General features: G+C 49.7%; 2 protein-coding genes across 4 annotated transcripts; both read left to right on the top strand.

Moving 5' to 3' along the window:
• The first annotated feature begins 76 nt into the window (after positions 1-76).
• Rogdi (rogdi atypical leucine zipper) lies at positions 77-5,432 on the top strand. 3 transcript variants are annotated; one of them, XM_027423967.2, is made up of 11 exons: positions 78-230; positions 324-395; positions 1,158-1,240; positions 1,378-1,432; positions 2,043-2,123; positions 3,022-3,117; positions 3,708-3,806; positions 4,144-4,257; positions 4,348-4,397; positions 4,485-4,611; positions 4,887-5,432. In XM_027423967.2, exons 1-11 carry the CDS (start codon positions 186-188, stop codon positions 4,926-4,928), a joined length of 864 nt encoding a protein of 287 aa, XP_027279768.1. In that variant the 5' UTR covers positions 78-185; the 3' UTR covers positions 4,929-5,432. The 3 variants fall into 3 exon arrangements, with proteins under 3 accessions (XP_027279770.1, XP_027279769.1, XP_027279768.1); XM_027423969.2 differs by lacking the exon at positions 3,708-3,806 and having other exon boundaries at positions 77-230; XM_027423968.2 differs by lacking the exon at positions 3,022-3,117 and having other exon boundaries at positions 77-230.
• A 98-nt stretch (positions 5,433-5,530) lies between these two features.
• Positions 5,531-21,487, top strand: Septin12 (septin 12). Its single transcript, XM_027423964.2, has 10 exons — positions 5,531-6,458; positions 12,821-13,002; positions 13,478-13,603; positions 13,673-13,790; positions 16,006-16,143; positions 16,276-16,393; positions 16,482-16,577; positions 20,032-20,128; positions 20,998-21,049; positions 21,141-21,487. The coding sequence occupies exons 1-10, from the start codon at positions 6,271-6,273 to the stop codon at positions 21,343-21,345; spliced, it is 1,320 nt and encodes a 439-aa protein (XP_027279765.1). The 5' UTR covers positions 5,531-6,270; the 3' UTR covers positions 21,346-21,487.
• Positions 21,488-22,684: the final 1,197 nt, after the last annotated feature.

The following is a 22,684-nucleotide window of genomic DNA, read 5'->3' on the forward strand; positions in this document are numbered from 1 at the left end:
CGAAGCGTGGCCAGTCCGCCTCCTGGTGAGGCGGGACCCGGAGATATAGCTGGTTGTGTGAGGCGGAACCGGCTTGGGGGCGGGGCTTGCGCCCAATCTCCCAATCGGTCACGGGAGAAGGAGGGGCGGGCGCGGCGCACCGAGCTCCAGACTACAGACCTCAGAGACGGCGCGCGGCCGCGGCTATGGCGACTGCGATGGCTGCGAGCGCCGCGGAGCGGGCAGTGCTGGTGAGGCGCGGGCGCGGGCGGCGGGCGGCGGCGGCGGGCGGGCGGCGGGCGCGGGCGGCGGGACTGAAGGGTTTGACGCCGCGCTGTCCGCAGGAGGAAGAGTTCCGCTGGTTGCTGAACGCTGAGGTGCACGCCGTGCTAAGACAGCTGCAGGACATCCTCAAGGTAAGGGCAGGTCACTCCCGGCCTGCCATCCCTCTTTCCATCGGTCCCGCAGCGGCGGCTGCTGAGCGTGGTGGCGTTCAGGTACCCACGCTCTCAGAAGAGTTACAGTCCAGACGCAGGCAAGGTGGCGTGTGTGTGCAGCGAGGTCTTAGACCCCAGGGTTAACACCGGGTCTTAAGTGAGACTAACTTTGAAACAGTGACATTTCGTCTATGGGCAGAGTGGTGGTGAGAGCTTGTAATCCCAGCACTCGAGAAGGTGAGGCTAGAGGATCACGAAGCCGTGGGCTTCATCATGAAACACGGTCTCAAAACAAAACTGACAATTCGAGCTCTGAAGGATGCCTTGCCCTGCAGTGTGATCTCAGCCAAGTTACCCACATCTCTGAGCCTGTTCCCTCCCCCTAATCAGGCTCACAGAGCTGTTGTGAAGATGAATAAACCATGTCACAAAATGCCTAGCACTGTGATCTAGGAAAACATGACTGACTACTGCATAATTCCATGCCTCTGCCCCTAACACCGCATCACTGCACTCCAGTTAGCTAGGTAATGTGCCTCTCCATTCTGTGTTCTTACCTGGTCTACTCAGGACCATGAAATGAACAGGTGTGAGCGCACAGAGGCTTGGAGGATTGGTGGGGCAAAGGCAGAGGAGCCAGGTAAGGCCTGTCCTTTTCCTGGCTAATCTGGCAAGGTATCTAGGGCCTTGGAATGGAGTACTGGCCAGACTGAGGTGTTGGGACTGCCCTGTCTTCCACAGGAGGCCTCTCTCCGCTTCACTCTCCCAGGACCCAGCACAGAGGGACCTACCAAACAGGAGAACTTCATCCTAGGCAGCTGTGGGTGAGCTGGGTTGGGCAGGAGCTTTTGGGAGGGTACTCTTGGAGTACCTGGGGGAGGGAATGCTGGTGTTGCTATGAAACAGCCTGCAGGGGGAGGGGGAGGGGAGGGAGTACCCCTCTGACTTCTGTGTGTTATAGCACAGACCAGGTGAAGGGTGTGCTGACTCTGCAAGGGGATGCCCTCAGCCAGGCGGTGAGTTGTGTCTCCACCCCCACCCCCGGGGGCCCTATTCCATAACAGCCCTGCTGGTGATGAGGACAGCCTCTTAGCTCTGCCACCAGCTAGCTGCATGACTATGACAGGAACTTTATCCTCTCTGGAGCTGTTTCCTTGTATGTCTGTCATTTGACAGGCAACCCTCACACTACCTCATGAGATAGGCATATAGTTTGTACGAGGTGCAAGGAGTGGGTGGCTTCACCCTTAGCACAGCCTGGCATCTGTACCCTGTGAAATGTGAGCATTAGCAGCCTAGGCATGCTGGCCCTGGATCAAAGTTGAATTGCTCAACATCTGAGCAATTCAAATCTGGACTATGCAAGGCCTTAAGGCATGGGAACAGTCCCTCCCTGTGGCTCAGTCTTGATTTTACAGAGCTCCCCTCCCCTCTAGACCTTCCCCTTTCTCAACTTCCTTTCCTTTTCGCTGCTCTGTGGTTCTCCTGGGCTTGGGTTCCTATTTCTTGACATTCCTGATCACTTAACTCCAAAGTGCCTGGGGCCTCAGCCACCCATCTACTGCATTCCTGTCAGGAAGCATAGGGGTAGGTACCTCTGCCTGCTTATCACACTCTGGCCCATAGGATGTGAACTTGAAGATGCCTCGGAACAACCAACTGTTACACTTCGCCTTCCGGGAGGACAAGCAATGGAAACTACAACAGGTGAGGATCCCTTGCCCAACCGGAGTCAGGCCCCAGCAAAGGGCTCCCTGGTGTTACCTTTCATGGGGAAGTCTGGCAGTAGGGACTTTGACCACAGCAAACATAGGCTGTTTCCTAGCAGAACTAGGGTGGTGGTGCCTTGGGGCCCTAGAGCCTGCTCCACATGAGGGATGTGAAGCTGGCCCTACCTTAGTGACTTTGGCTATGTAAGGACAGCTAAAGGTTCCTTTGAATATCACTTACTCAAGACTGGCTTTCCATGTATCTGGGATCATACACAGGCCTCTTTCCTACTCATAGACCACAGGAAACACATGGGCATGTATACACACAACCTGGCCTAAAGCTGGTCCATACCCCAGGGCCTTTGTCTATGTGTGTTGCTCTTTCTGAGGCCCCACTCTTTCCCACTCCTGTGGGGTTTTTTGTTTGGTTGGTTTTTTGAGACAGGGTTTCTCTGTATATCCCTAGCTGTCCTGGAACTTTCTCTGGCCTTGAACTCAGAGATCCACCTGCCTCTGCCTCCCGAATGTTGGGATTAAAGGTGTGCTCCACCACCCAATCCTGTGGCCTTTCTTAGTTCTCAGGTCTCTCCCATCCTTGCTTGTTTCCTCCCTTGAGCCCTGCAAGCTTATTACTTTGCGGCTGTACTAGGGGTTGTCTTTTGCAGTGCCAAGAGCCAGTGTGCCTTGGCAGCCAGGATTGTCCGAGGCCTAGCCATCCAGTTTCAAAGACTACAGTTCTGGAGGGTATTGTGACCATAGGTAGCACTACCTTCTTCTGAGAGGTTTCCCCATCAAGTAAGGTCCTGTGTTAGGGGATCAGACTGAGAACCCAGAAATGTGACTGCCTTGAAACTAATAGACTTTGGTTATATGGGTGGTGGGGCTATTCCCAGATCCAGGATGCCAGGAACCACGTGAGCCAAGCTATTTACCTCCTGGCAAACCGGGATGAGAGCTACCAGTTCAAGACAGGAGCAGAGGTCCTCAAGGTGACTCTTCCTGTCCTACCCACTTATCCCGAAACAGTGCCAGCCCCATGTGCCCAGGCTTCGCTGGAAGCTGCTCCTTCCCAGTCAGTGTCCACGGGTCTAGCCACAGTTACTGGCTTATAAGCTAAATTGCAGTATCAAGCCTGGTTCCAGTCCCAGGGCCTCGATGTGAGATGTGCAACCTTAAGTTCTTTGCTACTCTGATCCCCTATTTGCTCACCTATTAAAAGCTCATCTGCAATGATACCTGTAATAACTCAGGTAAAGTACCCTGTTCCCCAAGATCTACCTGTTAGTAGTCCTATTGTAGTGGTGGTGGTGGTAAAAACCTGTTACAGAACAAGGCCACGTAGTATGTGGGAACAGCCGACTCAGATGCCCAGGACTCTAGCTTTTTTTCCAAGACCCCCCCAGGTGATAGGCCCTCAGAATGGCAAGCACCCCTGCTAGGGTTGCAAAGTTTAGGCCTGGGAACCATGGTACCTGGCAGGAGCAGAGGCTAAAGATGCTGCTCACTGATGCTAGGGATTGGGATATGAAGTCCCCAGCTGCTACCGCCTAAGTATCAGCTGTTACCTACCCCTTCCCAGCTCATGGATGCTGTGATGCTGCAATTGACCAGAGCCAGAAACCGGCTCACTACCCCAGCCACCCTCACCCTACCTGAGATTGCTGCCAGTGGCCTCACGGTTAGTGCCTCAGACAGCCCTTGCCCCAAGAGAGAGGTCCCTACTGAGAAGCCCAGCCAGTTAGAGTTCTGTGCCTGGACAGTTTTCTGGGTTGAGTTCCTGACCTCCATCCTGCATTCTGCCTGCAATGTAAACCCAGTTTTCAGCCAGTGGCTTCCAACCTAGCTGCACACAGAGATTATGGGGATACATGGGAGCCTCCAGTACCCCAGTCTATGGAGAATCACCTGGGGATAGGACTGGGGTCCCCCCCCCCCACTCCCAGGGTAATTCCATACCCTGTAGTGATGCAGCCTAAAGTGGGAGAGGTGCTCATCCCTCCTCCACCCTCCCCCAGCGGATGTTTGCACCTACCCTACCCTCTGACCTGCTGGTCAATGTCTACATCAACCTCAACAAGCTGTGCCTCACCGTGTACCAGCTGCACGCTCTGCAGCCCACCTCCACCAAGGTAAAGTTCTCCCCGCCTCCCAGTGCCCCCACACCAGCCCTGCTGAAGACTTTCCACCTAGACCTCACAGACTCTGCTGCTTCTGCCTAGAACTTCCGCCCCTCTGGAGGTGCAGTGCTCCACAGCCCTGGGGCCATGTTGTAAGTATACAGTAAGATATCCTAGAGCCCTTTCCCTCCTACCCTCTCTGGCCTACCCTCAGGGATCCACTTCTCATCTTTCCCCAGTGAGTGGGGCTCACAGCGCCTAGAGGTGAGCCATGTACACAAGGTAGAATGCGTGATCCCCTGGCTCAATGACGCCCTGGTGTACTTCACTGTCTCCCTGCAGCTCTGCCAGCAGCTCAAGGATAAGGTGTGTCCAGGGCATATGGGGAAGGGGAAGCCATTCAGGGGCCACTTCATACTTCCCAAGTGCCCCCAAGTTGTAAAGCCCATTGTACTATACACACCAGTAGACTGGCAACACTTCCTAGACATGATCCCCTTCTCTAACCTTGACATCTCATCAGGGTTCTGGGGGATATAGCACCCCACTGACTTCATCTATAGCACCTCCTTGGTCACACCCACTGAAGCCAGTGGATACCCGCCCTCTCCTGTTGTTGACCACACCCCCTCCCTCTGCAGATCTCTGTGTTTTCCAGCTACTGGAGCTCCCGACCCTTCTGAGCAAGCACCTGCTAGACTACTACTCCCAGGATGGTAGCCCTGCCTTAGGCCCCTCTCCCCAGCACATACCCCTTGTAGTGCCTGTCACTGTCACTGTCAGGCACCCCCAAGTTATTGCTCTCCTTGCTCACCTCCCTGTAACACATTTGCACTGCTGGAAGAAAATATTAGAGAAAGGGGTGCTGGCTTGGTTGTTATGATGGGGGAGGGGGGACGGTTGGGGGAGAGGCAGTCAAGTAGGTGGGCTGAGGTGTGGTCATGCTCCTAAGCCTGCCTTCCTGGACACTGTGGGAACCTTTGGACTAAGGGTGGGACAAGGCCTAGGGCTCTCCCCTCTCCCATTCTCTCAGTGAGGGATGGGGGTTGACACTGAGCTGTGAGTTGCAGAAAGGAAGAGGGACCCAGGCAGGGGGAAGTATCCCTGTGAATAAGCTGCAAGGCTGGGATGGTTTGTTCTGTGACCTCAACCCACCTCTAGGAAATAAAGGCCAGGTTTTGACTGGAGCCCTGTTTTCTGTCTGTCTCCTTGCTTAGGAGGGACTAGGTTGAAGGACCCTGATGATCAATGGCCTCCCATGTCCCTTCCACCTGATTTCACCCGCTCAACACCATGTCAAAGGCCTTGGTAGTGGAAGTCTGTCCATTCTGTTCAGTCTGGCCTGGAGTTTACAATCCTCCTGCCGAAGCCTCTTGAGTGCTGGCATCACAGCCTGCGCCCAGGCAGAACATACCTTTGAGAAAGGGACTCCTGGCTGCAGAGTGGCCCCGTGGGATAGTGGCCAGAGTCAGCCTGGAAGTTCAGGCCCTGAATCCAAAGAGCCATGTGTGCATCATAGCCACCACACGATCATGGCAGGGGTTAGAACACAGTTCAGACTCAGGCTTTGGCAAACATTGGCTTTGTTACTGTCATCTAGCAGGACCCATGCCAAGATCTAGCGTTAAGGTTCCATAGCAAAGTTATCCACACCCTTGGGCTTTTCCTGCAAGAGAGAAGACAGAGAAGTCCTGTGGGTAACACTCCTAAGCTCTGCCTAAACCCTCTGCAGAAGACCCTGCCCCTGCCTGCTGTCACTTATGGGGCTATGGGAGCTCTCCTACCTAAGTGACACCCACCCCTTCCCAGGCTCACCTTCGTGGGGCTCACCTTCCGGGGCCTGGGGGAGCTGCAGCAGCAGCAGCAGCAGCAGTGAATGACAACCAGTAACAGCAACAACACCACAGTGCCTGGGGACCATACAGACAGGCATCCGGATGTGGCCCCTGCCCCAGCACCAGGGTAGAAGCCTGGGATCAGGAGCCACACTCACCCACAAATGTGAGAAAGACCACAAAGGCAGCGATGTCCCATTCAGACTGGAACAGCTGGTGGCTCTTCAGCCTCCCCAGTACTTCCTCTGCAGTGGCCTCCAGCTCCTGCCTCAGCTCATCAGCAGACTGTCCCATTTTGGCTACCTGCCCCAGCCCCCCAAAGGGCCATCTCAGTCCAGGCCTCTCTCAGGTCATCCACAACCTTGACCATACCCTAAGGTGACTCCCTGACCCCTCCTGCCTTCTGTCCCATGAGTCCTCCAGTCACCTCCTCCTCTTCCTCCTCCTCCTCCTCCTCCTCCTCTTCCCTCTGCTCCAGACCAGCAACCTCCTCCCTTCGTTGTCACACCTCTCACCACCGTCTCCTCCGCAGACCTGCTTGTCTCCCTCACTCTGCTGGCCCTTTCAGCCCCGGCTCCCTGTCCCCACTGACCTTTACCTGGGCAGCCCTTACCCACCCACCATCCTCTTACCTTCTCTCTCCCTAGCAAGTTTTGTTTCCAGTGCCCCACCTACACTCTAATGGTGCCCTCTCCCCCAAGCCAGGCAGGTCCCAGAGTCCTGGGAGCTCACTGCTTCCTGCTTCCGGATCCATACCACCTGAAACCTTAGCAACCAGCCCCGCCCTCCCCTCGGGGCCTTCTGAGATTGTAGAACAGGCAAAGGCCAGGGCTCAGCTGACTGCAGGGGCCAGGGAAGAAAGCCTCAGGCTGTCATTTACTCTATACCCCAGACATTTTCTTCACCTATTTGCAGAATCCCAGCTGTGTTAGTTATTTTTCTATTGCTTTGACAAAACACCATGACCAAGGCTACTTATAAAACAAAGCATTTAATGGGGACTCACAGTTCCAGAAGTTAGAGTCTGTAAGGGCCTGGGGCCCTTGACCTTGGAACCTCTGGCCTTCTCCAATGAAAGCAGATCTCACTTTCCCCTGTATTCTTGACACCTGAGGGTCCAGATGCTATCTATACACAGATATGTTCACACATGTGGCCTACACACATGTGACAGTATGACAACAATTTCTTTTTCCTTTTGATTTTTCAAGACAGGATTTCCCCATGTAGCCCTGGCTATCCTGGAACTAGCTCTGTAGACCAGGCTGGCCTTGAACTCACAGAGATCTGCCTGCCTCTACCTCTGGAGTGCTAGGATTAAAGGATGTGACACCATAGCATGGATATTCCACCATAGCCACTTTTTTAAAAAAATTATTTATTTTATGTATATTAGTGCTCTATCTGCAGGCCAGAAGAGGGCATCAGACCCCATTACAGATGGTAGTGAGCCACCATGTGGTTGCTGGGAATTGAACTCAGGACCTCTGGAAGAGCAGCCAGTGCTCTTAACCTCTGAGCCATCTCTCCAGCCCAACCAAAGTGTGATCTTAGACACATCCTCTGACCCTGTTTCGTAGTACTATCTGTAAAGCTGAACATGAACAGTGTCTGCTTCCTCAGGGACTTATTTGTTTGCTTGCTTGCTTGTTTGCTTACTTATTCCAGAGAAAGGGTCTCTCTACATAGTCCTGGCTGTTGTGGAACTCACTATCTAGACTAGGCTGTACTTGAACTAATAGAAATCCACCACTAGGATTGAAGGTGTGCACACCAAAGCCAGCCTCAACATATGGGAATTCCTTGCACTGATGATCCCATGGAATTTTCTCAGAATTTTTTCAGATGCTGTTTTAAGATGCTTGCATTTCATTGGGACAAAATAGCAAAGAAAAACAAGGAAGGCAAGGTTGATTTTGGCTCATGGTTTTAGTCCATGGTAGCAATGTCTGTCCTAGTTAGGGATTTTATTGCTGTGATGAAACACCATAACCAAAAGCAACTTGGGAAGGAAAGGGTTTATTTGTCTTACATATCCTGAATCACAATCCACTGAGGGAAGCCAAAGCAAAAACTGACACAGGGAAGGAAGGTGGACAGAAGTTTCTGTTCCACCCAATCCTACAGCCATTTATTCCCAAAAGAACACACTGAGGCTATATTAATTACAATTTATTGTTTGGCCGATGGCTCAAGTTTCTTATTGGCTAGCTCTCTCTTAATTATTAACCCATTTCTATTAATTGGTGTATTCCCACGTGGTCTTTGCCTACCCGGTGATGCCCAGACTTCTTGCTTTCTCGGCAGCTACATGGCATCTTATCTTGAGACTCACTCTCTGTGTTCCTCCTCCCAGAATTCTAGTCTGGTAGCCCCGCCTATATTTCTTGCCTGGCTACATGCTACCTGCCCATAGGCTGAAACAGCTTTATTCATCAACCAATAAGAGAAACATCTATTCACAGCATACAGAAGGACATCATCCCCATCACATGGGAACATGGAGGCAGAAGCTGATGCAGAGGCCATGGAAGAGTACTGCTCACTGGGTTGCTCCTCAGGGCTTGCTCATCCAGCTTTCTTATAGAACCCAGGACCAGCAGCTCAGGGTGGCACCACCCACAATGGGCTGGGCCCTCCTCCATCAATAACTAATTAAGAAAATACCCTACAATCTTGCCAGCAGCCCAGTCTTATGGAGGCAGTTTTTCAGTTGAGGTTCCCTCCTCTCAGATGGCTCCCTGTGTCAAGTTGACTTAAACTAGCCAGCACAGTGCTGTCTGAAGAGAAGTGAAAGGTGGAGGAGGAGCTCAAAAGGAGGTGGACAGAGGACAGAACCAGCTGGGACTAGGATAGGTGAGGTGAGTACAAGGGGTAGAACCTGTAAGGACACACCTTACAGCATAGTCACCAAGAATAGTGAGTGATTATGCCTTTAGTCCACAGCTGTGCTAGCACACTGCCACCCCTGTCCACCTACTATCACCTGGGAGGAGTTGACTAGTGGTCACAACACAGGCCTGAGACCTCACAGAGAACATCTGTCAACCCCTCCCAACATACAAACCTTAGGCCTTGCCAAGTCAATGCCAGGAAACATGTCAGAAAGGATCAAATGAGATGGGTTTGGATAAAAGAAGCCTGGAGCCACAGAGATATAAGGAGGGGTGAGGAATAGAAAAGAAACTCCTAGGCTGCAGTTATAACTTGAGGAGTATACTCACCTAGCTTGTGAGGCTATGGAGTTATTGCCAAAAAAGACTGAGATGGTCAGTTTAATTTCCTGTACATGTATGAATGTTTTGCCTGCATGTGTATCTGTGCCCCATGTGTGTGCAGTGCCTTTGGAGGCCAGAAGAGGGAGTTGGAAACCCAGAACTGGAATTACATAGAGTTGAGTCCCAGTGTGGGTGTTGGAGAGCAAACCCAAGTCCTCTGGGAGAACAGGCAGTGCCCTTAACCACTGATCCATCTCTCCAGCCCCAGATGTCGTCAATTTTATTTTATTTTGTTTTTGTTTTTGTTTTTTCAAGACAGGGCTTCTCTGTGGCTTTTCGAGGCTGTCCTGGAACTAGCTCTTGTAGACCAGGCTGGTCTCGAACTCACAGAGATCCACCTGCCTCTGCCTCCCCGAGTGCTGGGATTAAAGGCATGCGCCATCAACGCCCGGCTTTGTCGTCAATTTTAATTGCAAGAAAAAAGGTTGGAATATTTGTTTGCATTATTTATTTATTTATTTGTGAATTTGTTTAGTGTGTGTGTGTGTGCATGTTGTTGCTGGGGGCAACACGTGTGACAATGTGTATGTTGGAGATCAGAGGTCAGAGGACTGAGATCAGAGGACTGAGATCAGAGGACTGAGATCAGAGGTCAGAAGCCTGAGGTCAGAGGACTGAGATCAGAGGTCAGAGGACTGAGGTCAGAGGACTGAGATCAGAGGTCAGAGGACTGAGATCAGAGGTCAGAGGACTGAGATCAGAGGACTGAGGTCAGAGGTCAGAGGACTGAGAGGTCAAAGGACTGAGAGGTCAGAGGACTGAGAGGTCAGAGGACTGAGATCAGAGGTCAGAGGACTGAGGTCAGGATTGAGATCAGGGGTCAGAGGTCAGAGGACTGAGAGGTCAGAGGACTGAGGTCAGAGGACTGAGATCAGAGGACTGAGGTCAGAGGTCAGAGGACTGAGAGGTCAGAGGACTGAGGTCAGAGGACTGAGATCAGAGGTCAGAGGACTGAGAGGTCAGAGGACTGAGAGGTCAGAGGACTGAGATCAGAGGACTGAGGTCAGAGGACAGAGATTAGAGGTCAAAGGACTGAGATCAGAGGACTGAGGTCAGAGGACTGAGGTCAGAGGACAGAGATCAGAGGTCAGAGGACTGAGATCAGAGGACTGAGGTCAGAGGACAGGGGACTGAGGTCAGGGGACTGAAGTCAGAGGACTGCTCCTGGAAGTAGGTCTTCTCCTTCCATGTTCACATAGATTTGGGGGATTGAACTCATATCATCAGGTTTGGCAACGAGCACCCTGCACTGGCTAGCTTTCTGCTAACCTGATGCAAGCTAGAGTTGTCAGAAAAAAGGGAACCTCAATTGGAAAAAATGCTTCTAAGCTGGATGGTGGTGGCACAAGTCTTTAATCCCAGCACTCAGGAGGCAGAGGCAGGTGGATCTCTGTGAGTTCGAGACCAGCCTGATCTACAAGAACTAGTTCCAGGGCAGGCTCCAAAGCAGATTGAGAGCTGCCCGGACAGGTGACATCCTGTCTCAAAAGGAAAGCCTTATGTCACCCATTCAAGAGGGCAGAGTGGCCAGGGCTTTTTTATTAATTTTTGGTTTTTTGAGATAGGGTTTCTCTATGTAGCCCTAGCTGTCCTGGAACTTGTGCTGTAGACCAGGCTGGTCTTGAACTCAGAGATCTGAGTTTTATTATTATTATTCTATGTGTATGGATATTTTGCCTGTATACCTGTCTCTGAACCATGTGTGTGCAATGCCCTAGGAGGCCAAAAGAAGTCGTCACATCCCCTAGGACTAACGTTATAGATGGTTGTGAGCCACCATGTGGGTGCTGGGATCAAACTCAGGTCCCACTGTTCTAACTGTAGTTCCACCCTATACCTTTTTTTTTTTTTTTTTTTTTTTGATACTGGATGTAACTGTAGATGAAGATGGCTTCAAGTTCAAAATCCTTCTGCCTCAGCCTCTCAAAGTGCTGGAATTATTTCAGATGTGTTCCATCAAGCTCCTCTTGTCATCTAAAATATATTGGTGTAGGGCATATCCCCTGCAAACAGGAAACAGGAGGAACAGGCTGCCTTCTGCTCTAGCTCGGCTACTTCCCCCCTCCATGTGTGACCTTGAACTTCAGGCTTTACTCTCCTATCTGTAACCTGAGATAAAAACCATGACAACATAGGGTGCAGATTACTTCCAATCCCAGAGTTCCCCGAAGGTAGGCGCCCAGAGACAGTGTTACCCATGGGGTACCAGTTTCTAGGCAGTGGGATGCCATTCACAGTTCCTGAACAGAAAGCACATGGACTTGGAAGTGGAAAATGGCTTTTATCAACCAGGAGTCTTGATGAGGGAGTTGGCTCCCATCTCTAACGGGGAGTCTTATGTCGGGTCAGGACCACTGCCTGGTATTAGGGTGTCAGAGCTTAGGGTGAAGCAACAGGTCCCTGGCCTTAGCCCCTCCTGCATGAGGGGGAGGGGGTAGGACACAGGAAGAAGGAAGGAGGTTTAGATTCTGTATCTAACTGCCAGCCCTCCCCTCCCCCTCAACACACCCCAGAGCCTGCCAGCTGGTCCCACTCCCCCAAGGGACTCATCCACCAGGTGCCACAAGAGACAGTTTCTCTTTCTCTGTGTTTTCTGTTGTTGCCCAATGGTGCCTGCCCATTGCAGCCTATCTCCTAATCCCTGTACCCTGGTGTGTGTGTGTGTGTGTGTGTGTGTGTGTGTGTGTGTGTGTGTGTGTGTTTCTTCCTTCATTAAAGATCTGTCACTTCATCTCTTCCAAATCAGCTTTTTGTCCAATGGGGAAAGTGAAGGATCTGTTCGAAAGCCCCTTCCTCAAGTTCGCTGTTGAGACATAGAGAGCCCATTTCTAGCTAACTGTGCCTCTTTAAGGACTCCAGTCCAGCAACAAACACTGGGGTCTGAGTGGGCAGGTCACTGATAAGAAGACTAGGGAAAGGGTAGATTCCTAAGACAAGAGTGTCTCAGGATGGGGGACTCAGTCTGACCAGGAGGTATAGAGCATAGCCAGGGACAAGCCAGTTATGGTTTGGAAGTGAAAACTCCAGATAGATATAGTGGTAAACAGCTATAATCCCAGCACTTGGGAAATAGAGGCAGGAGGATTGCCACAAACTCAAGGCTGTCTGGGCTTGAGTTACTTAGGGAGTTCCAGATTGGCCTAAACTGCAGTGTAAAACTGAGGGGTGGTGGCTGCAGAATGGACCAGAATGTAGCTCTACTGGCAGAGTGCTTTCCCAGTGTGCATGAAGCCCTGGGTTCCATCCTCAGCACAATTTAAAACTGGGCATGGTGGTACAAGTCTGTAATCCTTGACTTTGGAGGTGGAGGCAGGAGAATTAGGAGTTCAAGGTCATCTTCAGCTATAGAGTGGAGAGAGGTCAACCTGGGCTACTTAAGACCTTTTCTCAAAAGAAAAGTTTACTCAGAATAGCCCCTCTGAGCCCCAGCCCTAGTAACAGGACACTTCTCTCTTGCAACAGGCATCATTGTATCCTCGGCCCCATGGACGAGAGGCGAACACCCTCTCCCTGCTCTTCAAGGCCTTCCAGCCCCAGGACACCACCCTGTGAGATGCTCGGTTCTGTGGGCATTGAGGCTGTGCTAGACCAGCTGAGGATCAAGGCCATGAAGACTGGGTTCGAGTTCAACATCATGGTAGTAGGTAAGTTAGGGGCAGAGCCACAGAGGAGAACATGAAAGAAGATTCCATGGGCATGGTCCCTCACCTGTTACCTGTCCTGGACACAATCTTCCACTCTGGCCTACCAGCTCACAGAAGAGTTGAAATTAAATATATGAGTGATGTTGAGTAATTAGATACAAAACCACTGGATTACCCTAGCCAAGGGTAATCATGGATGAGGGCCCTTCCAGACACAGCAACCACGAATGACCTTGCTCTATTTCTATTGTTGATGTTTATACAGTAGATGGCTCAGAACCCACAGACAGAACCAGTTCCCAAAAGTTGTCCTATTATCTTCCTGCACACACACACATACACGCATACACAAACACACACGCACACACACACCACACACCCTATGAGACATATATATATATATATATATATATATATATATATATATATATATCCAGGCATACATACCTTGGCCACTGTGTTCTGTATCTCCCAGGGCAGAGTGGGCTGGGCAAGTCCACCATGGTGAACACGCTGTTCAAGTCCAAAGTGTGGCAGTCAAGTCTACCCAACCTGGAGGTACCCATGCCACAAACCCTGGAGCTGCACTCTGTGACACATGGTGAGTGAGCCTGCCTGCCCCCAGGGGCCCTGCCAGGGCCAAAGTTCTCAATCTCTCTCCCTCTTACAGTCATCGAGGAGAAGGGTTTGAAGCTGAAGCTGACAGTGACAGACACACCTGGCTTTGGAGACCAGATCAACAATGACAAGTGGTGGGTCCTGTGGTGTGCAGCCCCTGTCCCCGCAAGGTCTGTGGAAAACCACCCTGGAGTGACCTGTGTCACTTGTGAACCGGTTTCCTATACTCACCTCACCCTCCAAAGCTGAAGAGTGCTGAGTATGTACAGGTCTCAGGCAGCTGTCCAGTACACAGTTGGTGCTCAATTAAAGGCCCAGAGTTCCCTACTTCTGTAATCCCTGCACTCTGGCAGCGGATGCAGAAGAATCATGAGTTCAAAGCTGGCCTGAGCAACATATCAAGACTCTTATCTCAAAACAAAAAATGAGAACAGGGCTGAGCACATAGCTTAGTATGATAGTTCAGTGTTAGAATCTTGCACAGCAAGAGCAGAATAAGTCAGGCAGTGTGTAGGAGTGTTGTACTTACAAGAGACCAGAGTCAAAAGGCCCAGCAGAGGGGGAAACGGTCCCTTCAAGTGAAGTGCTTGCCTTGAAAGCATGAGAACATGAGCTTATTGCCAGAACCCTCGTAGGGTGTATTCCTGAGATCCTATTGCTGAGGAGGCAAAGACAAGGGATCCTGTAAGTCCCAGGTCATTGAGAGACATTCTCTCAGCATACCAGGTCAAGTCAGTGGCACTTGCCTTTTGTTTGTTGTTTTTGAGACAGGGTTTCTCTGTGTAGCCCTGGCTGTCCTGGAACTCACTCTTAGACCAGGCTGACTTCAAACTCACAGAGATCCATCTGCCTCTGCCTCCTGAGTGCTGGGATTAAAGCATGCACCACTATGCCCAGCTGACATTTGCCTTTAATACCAGCACTTGATCTGGAGGCAAAGGCAGTGGATCTCTCTGAGCTCAAGAACAGCCTGGTCTAATAGGGAGTTCTAAGTCATGGGCTGGAGAGATGGCTCAGAGTTTAAGGGAAGTTGTTGCTCTTGAAGAAGACCCTGGTCCAGTTCCAGGGGATCCAGTGACCTCCTCTGATCTTCATTGTGCCATTGTCTTAGTTAGGGTTTCTATTGCTGTGAAGAGACACCATGACCTCAGCAACTCTTTTTTTTTGTTTGTTTGTTTCAAGACAGGGTTCTTTGCATAGCTCTAGCTGTCCTAGAACTTGCTCTGTAGACCAGGCTGGCCTCAAACTCTGCCTGCCTCTGCCTCCCAAGTGCTGGGATTAAGGGTATGCACCACTATTACCCAGCTGACCATGGAAACTCTGATAAAGAAGAAACATTTAGTCCATTATCATTATGGTGTGACATGGTGGAATACAGGCAGACATGGTACTGAAGAAGGAATTGAGAGTTCTACATCTTGATCTTGGCAGGCAACAGAAAGTGGTCTGAGACACTGGGCATGGATTGAGCATATATGAGCCCTCAAAGCCCACCCCCATAGTGACAAATTTCCTCCAACAAGGCCATACCTATTGCAACAAAGCCACACCCCTTTTGCTGTTTTTGTTTTTGTTTTTCTAGACAGGGTTTCTCTGTGGCTTTGGAGGCTGACCTGGAACTAGCTCTTGTAGACCAGGCTGGTCTCAAACTCACAGAGATCCACCTTCCTCTGCCTCCTGAGTGCTGGGATCAAAGGTATGCGCCACCAATGCCCAGCAAAGCCACACAGTGGCTTAACAGTGCCATTCTCTATGAGCTTATGGAGGCCAATAATATTCAAATTACCACAGTCATGCAGGTAAAACACACATAATAAGATAATTCAAAATCAGGCATAGCTACATGGTAGAGAACAACTAAGAAAGACAGCCAAAAGTGACCTCTGACCTCCACACAGGTGCGCACACGCGCGCGCGCGCGCGCACACACACACACACACACACACACACACACAGAGTGCAGCCTCTAGGTGAGAACCAGTGGTGTCTTGAACCATTCTGGTGACCAGTTGTTATTTGATGCCTGCCCTTCCCTCACCAAGCAAATTCCATACACATGTGACATATTGATGCAGATATTAGGATATGCATATGTGAACCTAAGACGTGGTCCATGTTAGCAAACACTGAACGCCGTCCCCAGCTCCAGCTTTTACTTTTTGTTTTTGAGACTTGGTTTCCCAGTCTTGGCTTTGAACTTGTAATCCTCCTGCCTTAGTTTCTTGAGTGGCTGTGACACCAGGCCCAGCCAATAAGTGCTATTCCCATGCTCACTTTATGAGAGGCAGAGGTTTCTGTGTGTCTCTGAGAATGTAGATAGACCACCCAGAGGCCAGGAAGTGGTGAGTCCTAGGGGATGATGCTGAGTGGACATCTCTGCCCCAGCTGGGACCCTATCCTGAGCTACATCAACCAACAGTATGAGCACTACCTACAGGAGGAGCTCCTCATCACCCGCCAGCGCCATATCCCCGACACCCGTGTGCACTGCTGCGTGTACTTTGTGCCACCCACTGGCCATTGGTGAGGTGACCCACTGGCTGTGTGAGGGCCACTTAGTGGGAGGGCTACTTGATGGGAGCTTTGGGTTAACTTTTGTCCCTCACTCACTCATCCATCCACCACCCCCTACTGTCACTGTCCTATCCCGGGCAGCCTACGGCCCCTGGACATTGAGTTCCTGCGGCGGCTGTGCCGGACTGTGAATGTGGTGCCAGTGATCGCTCGGGCTGACAGCCTGACCATTGAAGAAAGAGACGCCTTCAGAAGCAGGGTGATCTGGGTACCCAAGGTGGAGCTGGGTCTGTGTGAACAGTGAGGAATGAGTGGTATGCTGAGATCACATATGCTTGGTCCCCCAGATCCAGCAAAATCTGAAAACTCACTGCATCGATGTGTATCCACAGAAGTGTTTCGATGAGGATGTCAACGACCAGCTCCTTAACAGTAAGATCCGGGTAAGATGTTACAAAAGGTGCAGAAGGCCAGTGACACTAAGGCCATTCCATTTTCTCTCACACATCCTTTCCATCAAGAAATGGATCTCTTTCCTCGGTTTCAGGAAATGTGTGTATAAATTTAAAGATTCTTCAGCCATTCACAAATTCAAGATGAGCAAGACATGGCTCTCACCAGAGAACCCACAGAATGGGAGGAAATGTTTGCCAGCTATGCCTTTACTCAGAACTTACATTCTAATATGTAAAGAACTCTTACTACTCAACAGTAAAAGATAACCAAATTTTAAAATGGACAGGGGAAATCAGACATGGTGGCATACACCTTTCATGTGTACACACAGGCACAGATTCAAGTATAAATAAAAAATACAAATGTAATTATAATTATTAAAAATTGAACTATTAGTTAATGTAACCCTAGCACCCAGGAGGCTGAGACAGGAAGATTGTGAATGCAAGACCAGCCTGGGTTACATTAGCTTGGGCTATTTTGTGATCCCTCCTCTCAAGAAAACCAAGGACTGGGGGGCTGACAAATTTGAATTACTCTTTTCAGCCACAGGTGAGAAAACCAGTATAGTGCCTGGCAAACTACTTCGTGAGTGGCCAGGTGTGACTCCTGCAAGGGTGGCAAGGTGGTGAATATTTTAGGTTCTTTGGGCCTAGATCTACTGCTGACCCTGCAAGTGTGGCTTGGGAGCAACTCCAGAGGAGGGAAAACAATGGACTTCTTTTTTTTTGTTTGTTTTGTTTTGTTTTGTTTTGTTTTTTTCGAGACAGGGTTTCTATGTGTAGCTTTCTAGACCAGGCTGGTCTCGAACTCACAGAGATCCGCCTGCCTCTGCCTCCTGAGTGCTGGAATTAAAGGTGTGTGCCACCACCGCCTGGCTACAAATGGACTTTTGAGCCAATAAAGTTGCATGTTTGTAGAGTGTGTGGAGGCCCTGGGCTTGGTCCCTATCACCACAGAAAAGAAACATCCCAGGCCGGGCGGTGGTGGCGCAAGCCTTTAATCCCAGCACTCGGGAGGCAGAGGCAGGTGGACCTCTGTGAGTTCCAGACCAGCCTGGTCTACAAGAGCTAGTTCCAGGACAGCCTCCAAAGCCACAGAGAAATCCTGTCTCGGGGAAAAAAAAAGAAAGAAAGAAAAGAAACATCCCAGGTCCATAGGTGTGTAGCTCAGAGTAGAGCATGTGTCTAGTATGCCCAAGGCCCTGATTTTCATCTCCAGTATTCCAAACAATAATAAGAAAATGAACATGGCAGTGCTCACCTGTAATGCAGCACTTAAGAGGTGAAGGTAGGAGGATCAGATGTTCAAGCTCATTCTTGGCTACGTAGTGAGTTCAAGGCCAATCTGGAATACATGGGATCTTGTCTCAGAAAACAAACTTAAAATTCAAAGAACAGGGGCTGGCTAGAAGACGCAATAGTTAGTGGTGCTTGCTTCAAGCCGAGTGACTTCAATGCAATCCTGGGAACTACATGGTGGAAGAAGAGAACCGCTTCCCTTAAGTGGTCCTCTGACCTCCACACAAATGCACTTGCACCCTCTCCCTCTCCCCCCCCCCCAAACAGACAGCAATTAGAGAAGGTTAGGAGCCTGGATGCTTTTCCAGAAGACCTAAGTTCTGTTTCCAGCACTCAGGTCCAGCAACTCACCATCACCTGTCACTCAGCTCAGGGGATCCAATATCCCTCACATGTACATACACCTATATGAACACACATATACAGAATTTAAAATAATAATTTTGAGTCTTTTAAAAATTTTTGTTATTTATTTATGTGCATATATGTGTGTCTGTACATGTGTGTCCAAAAAGGTTAGAGAGGTAGACTTCCTGAAGCTGGAATTCTGGGCAGTTGTAAACTGCCTGATGTGGGTGCTAGGAATCGAACTTGTGTCCTCTACAAGAACATGTGCTCTTAACAACTGAGCCTTTTCTCCAGCCCCTACTTTTAAATCTTTAAAAATAAATACATAAGGGCTAGAGAGATGGCCCAGAGGTTAAGAGCACTGACTGCTCTTCCAGAGGTCCTGAGTTCAATTTCCAGCAACCACATGGTGGCTCACAACCATCCATTATGAGATCTGATGCCCTCTTCTGGTGTGCATATGTACATGGAAGCAGAATGTTATATACATAATAAATAAATAAAATCAAAAAAATTTAAAAAAATAAACACAAATGTACTTTCAAGCCAGGCCGTGGTGATGCATGCCTTTAATCCCAGCACTTGGGAGGCAGAGTCAGGAGGGTCTCTGTGAGTTCGAGACCAGCCTGGTCTACAAGAGTTAGTTCCAGGACAGCCTCCAAAGCCATAGAGAAACACTGTCTGGAAAAAAAATGTAATTTCAAAAAGTCAAAGCCAGACATGGTGGCACACACCTTTAATCCCAGTACTTGGGACGTACAGGAGGAGGATCTCTGTGAGTTTAAGTTCGGCCTGGTCTGTACAGCAAGTTAACTTTGAGGTACCCAGTAAGATCCTGTCTCTAAAAATAAATAACCTGTAATTCAAATAATAAATTAGAAGAATCGTTTTAGGTTTATGATGGAGCTGGTAAGATGGCTCAATGGGTAAAGGTGTCTGCCACCAAGCTTAATGACCTGAATTCCATTCTCTGGACCCACGTGGTAGAAGGAGATAACTAACTTCCAAATTGCCCTATGACAATGTATCATGTACCCACACATACATGCATGTACACATACACACAAATGAAAAATAAAGGTAATTAAATTTTTAAGTAAACTCCTGCTTATCATGAGAGTTTTGTTGTTTATTTGCTTGGCTTTTGAGCCGTGGTCTATCTACCCAGCTCTGGGTGTCCTGGAACTCACTGTAGACCAGGCTGGCCTCAAACTCCTAGAGATCCTTCTGCCTCTGCTTCCCAAGTGCTGGGATTAAAGGCATGTGCCGCCACATCCATCCTTATGAGGTATTCTTAAAAGTTTATGAAGGAAAACATGAGGAGGCTAGCTCAATTTGGCCATTAGTTACAAGGCTCCAGCCCTTGCTATATATAAGTCCTACTTAGCCCCTGATTATAACTTCTGAAAATCATTTTTGTCTCGTTCCTAAGTATGATATTCCAATATTATACTCTCTCTCTCTCTCTCTCTCTCTCTCTCTCTCTCTCTCTCTCTCTCTCGTGTGTGTGTGCACGCTCGTGTGCATGTGCACACACATGAGCACACACATGCACGCATTCACTCGGGGGAATCAGGACCTTGTTCGTGCAAAGCTCTGAGCCACACTCTTTCCCCCAAGACTATATTATTAACGTGGGAGTTAATAACAATACAACTTCCTTGGGTTACTCTGCTGGGCACTTCACCATCAGGGGGAGGTGAGGGTAGCATGAATCCCAGTAGGTATTTTGGGACTTCCTTAGTTTTACGTGCCTGCCTCCTGCCTCAGTTTCTTATCCCCTCTCTCTTAGGAGCAGATCCCTTTTGCTGTGGTCGGGGCTGACCGAGAGCATGTGGTGAATGGGAGGTGTGTCCTGGGCCGGAAGACCAAATGGGGCATCATTGAAGGTGAGTCTGGGGACATGGTGGGCAGGCAGCGGGTGGGGGTTGGAAACAGGGAACACTCTACATCCACCACATCCTTGCATCCTTCACACCCCTTGCAGGGCAGCTGCCCTGGAAGGCAACCTTGGGCTTGCCAAAATTTAATGTAGGCCCTCCAAGTGCTTGGAAGTAGAATGTCCTCCTACCTCAGCCTCTCAAGTGCTGTTATTACAGTTCTGGAACACCTCACTCAGCTCCCTGGTTTACTATTATCATTATTAAAAACAGGAACTAGCCGGGCATTGGTGGCGCACGCCTTTAATCCCAGCACCCGGGAGGCAGAGGCAGGCGGATCTCTGTGAGTTTGAGGCCAGCCTGGTCTCCAGAGCGAGTGCCAGGATAGGGTCCAAAGCTACACAGAGAAACCCTGTCTCGAAAAAAACCAAAAAAACAAAACAACAACAACAAAAAAACCATGGAACTAGCATGGTGGCATGCTTGTAATCCTAGCATGGGAGAGGTGGAGGCAGGAGGATCAGAAGTTCAAGGTCATCCTTGGCTACTTAGCAAGTTTGAGGCCAACCTGGGCTATCTGAGACCCTGACTCAAAAAGAAAAAAAGAAAAAAAAAACATGCATTTGCTTTTGGCAGAGGGTGAGTTCACTAGTTTGGCAACTATTTGTAGGAGCCAGGCCGCAGATACAAAAGTGAATAAATGAATAAGTGAATGAATGATCTGGGGAGGAGGAGGAAGAGGAGGAGGAGGAGGAGGAGGAGGAGGAGGAGGAAGAGGGACATGGCATGGCAGATCCAGAAGGCACCATAACATGCAACAGCCTTCTACTCTGTCCTCTCCGAGAGGACAGAGCCGTGCTAGGCCCCATGTCTTGCAGTGGAGAACATGGCACACTGTGAGTTTCTTCTCCTGAGAGACCTGCTCATCCGGTGAGGTGTGGGGTACCCTGTGTTTGGCTGAAAATGGGGGGTGGGGCCTGGGAGCATTATGGCCTAGGCTGACTTGCCTCCTATTATTCAGCTCCCATCTCCAGGACCTGAAGGACATCACCCACAATGTCCACTATGAGAACTACCGGGTCCTCAGACTCAATGAGAGCCACTTGCTGCCCCGAGGGCCAGGCTGGGTTAACCTGGCCCCAGCCTCCCCAGGACAGCTGATGTCTCCTGGACCAGGGAAGGCCCGAAAGCGAGATAACAAGGATCCCAGAGAAGATGAGTGCTGAAGGGTCATCTAGGCCTGCCAGGCTTCTCCACTCCTCAGCGGCCAGCCCACAACACACACCCATGCCCTAGAGCATCTATGAGAAACCAATGTTGCTTTGTACAAAAAGCTGTGCTTTGACAACTAAAGGGTTTGTAAATGAGTCCTATGAGCCAGTCTGATATAAAAATATGATGCTTGGGGCTGTGGATGTGGCTCAGTTGGTAGAATGACTGACATGCCCAGAGCCCCAGGTTGGTCCTCCAGCACACAAAAAGCCGGTAGAGTGCACATCTGCAATCCTAGCACCCAGAAGGAAGAAACAGGATAAGAAGTTCAAGGTTTGGAGGCTTGCTGGTCTAGGGGCATGAGTCTTCCTTAGGGTGTGAGAGGTTTCTGGTTCATATCCAGGATAAGCCCAACTTTTGAGTAGTAAATTCTCATTGAAAAAAAAAAAAAAGGAATCCACTGGGCAGTGGTGGCACATGCCTTTAATCCCAGCATTTGGAAGGCAGAGGCTGGGGACTCTCTAAGTTCAAGGCCAGCCTGGTCTACAGATCAAGTTCCAAGAGAGCCAGGGCTACACAGAGAAACCTTATCACACACAAAAGAAATTCAAGGTTATCTTTAACTAGATAGTCAATTAGAAGCCATACTGGGCTGCAGTATAGTGTGTGTGTGTGTGTGTGTGTGTGTGTGTGTGTGTGTGTGTGTGTGTATTCTTGGACTGAGAATGTAATTCAGTAGAACAGTACTTACCTTAGAATATGATAAATATGCTGGGTGGTGGTGGAGGTGGTGGTGTCACACACCTTTAATCCCAGCCCTCAGGAGGCAGAGGCAGAGGCAGGTAGATCTCTGAGTTCAAGGCCAGCCTGGTCTAGAGACCAAGTACTGCACAATCAGGGCTACACAGAGAGACCTGTCTCAAAAAAAGGGGGCAGGATATGATAAACATATATTTATATATTGCTACTCAAATGATGAGACAAGTCCTCCCACATATACTTTAAATGTATATTTATCTTAAATATGCATTTATGTAAATACTCAATTTAATATATACCTCTCTGTGTGTGTGTGTGTGTGTGTGTGTGTGTGTGTGTACATTTTTTCAAGATAAGGTTAAGTTACTTAAGCTATTAAATACACTTTAATAACTGGTCCTCCTGTCTCAGATTCCCTATTTCTGAGATTTAAGACCCATGATACTACAACTACTTCCCTTTTAACAGTGCGAGACCAGAGATCCAAGGTAGGAGGAAGGATGACCCTCTCCATTCTGTGCTTCCTTTCCTCCCCCAACCCCTCAAACCAGAGCCTGGGTACCAGCCATGCTCCTCCTGCTGTCATGACCTCTC

This window comes from Cricetulus griseus, chromosome 7 (genome assembly GCF_003668045.3).
Source record: "Cricetulus griseus strain 17A/GY chromosome 7, alternate assembly CriGri-PICRH-1.0, whole genome shotgun sequence".
Taxonomy (NCBI): Eukaryota; Metazoa; Chordata; class Mammalia; order Rodentia; family Cricetidae; genus Cricetulus; species Cricetulus griseus.

Coding starts and splice junctions, on each gene's coding strand:
- Rogdi (XM_027423967.2), top strand. CDS start 186: ATGGCGACTGCGATGGCTGCGAGCGCCGCGGAGCGGGCAGTGCTG. Junction 2,124..3,021: donor AGCAATGGAAACTACAACAG/GTGAGGATCCCT, acceptor GGCTATTCCCAG/ATCCAGGATGCCAGGAACCA. Junction 4,258..4,347: donor TGCAGCCCACCTCCACCAAG/GTAAAGTTCTCC, acceptor GCTTCTGCCTAG/AACTTCCGCCCCTCTGGAGG.
- Septin12 (XM_027423964.2), top strand. CDS start 6,271: ATGTCCCATTCAGACTGGAACAGCTGGTGGCTCTTCAGCCTCCCCAGT. Junction 13,604..13,672: donor GCTGCACTCTGTGACACATG/GTGAGTGAGCCT, acceptor TCCCTCTTACAG/TCATCGAGGAGAAGGGTTTG. Junction 16,394..16,481: donor GAGACGCCTTCAGAAGCAGG/GTGATCTGGGTA, acceptor TTGGTCCCCCAG/ATCCAGCAAAATCTGAAAAC.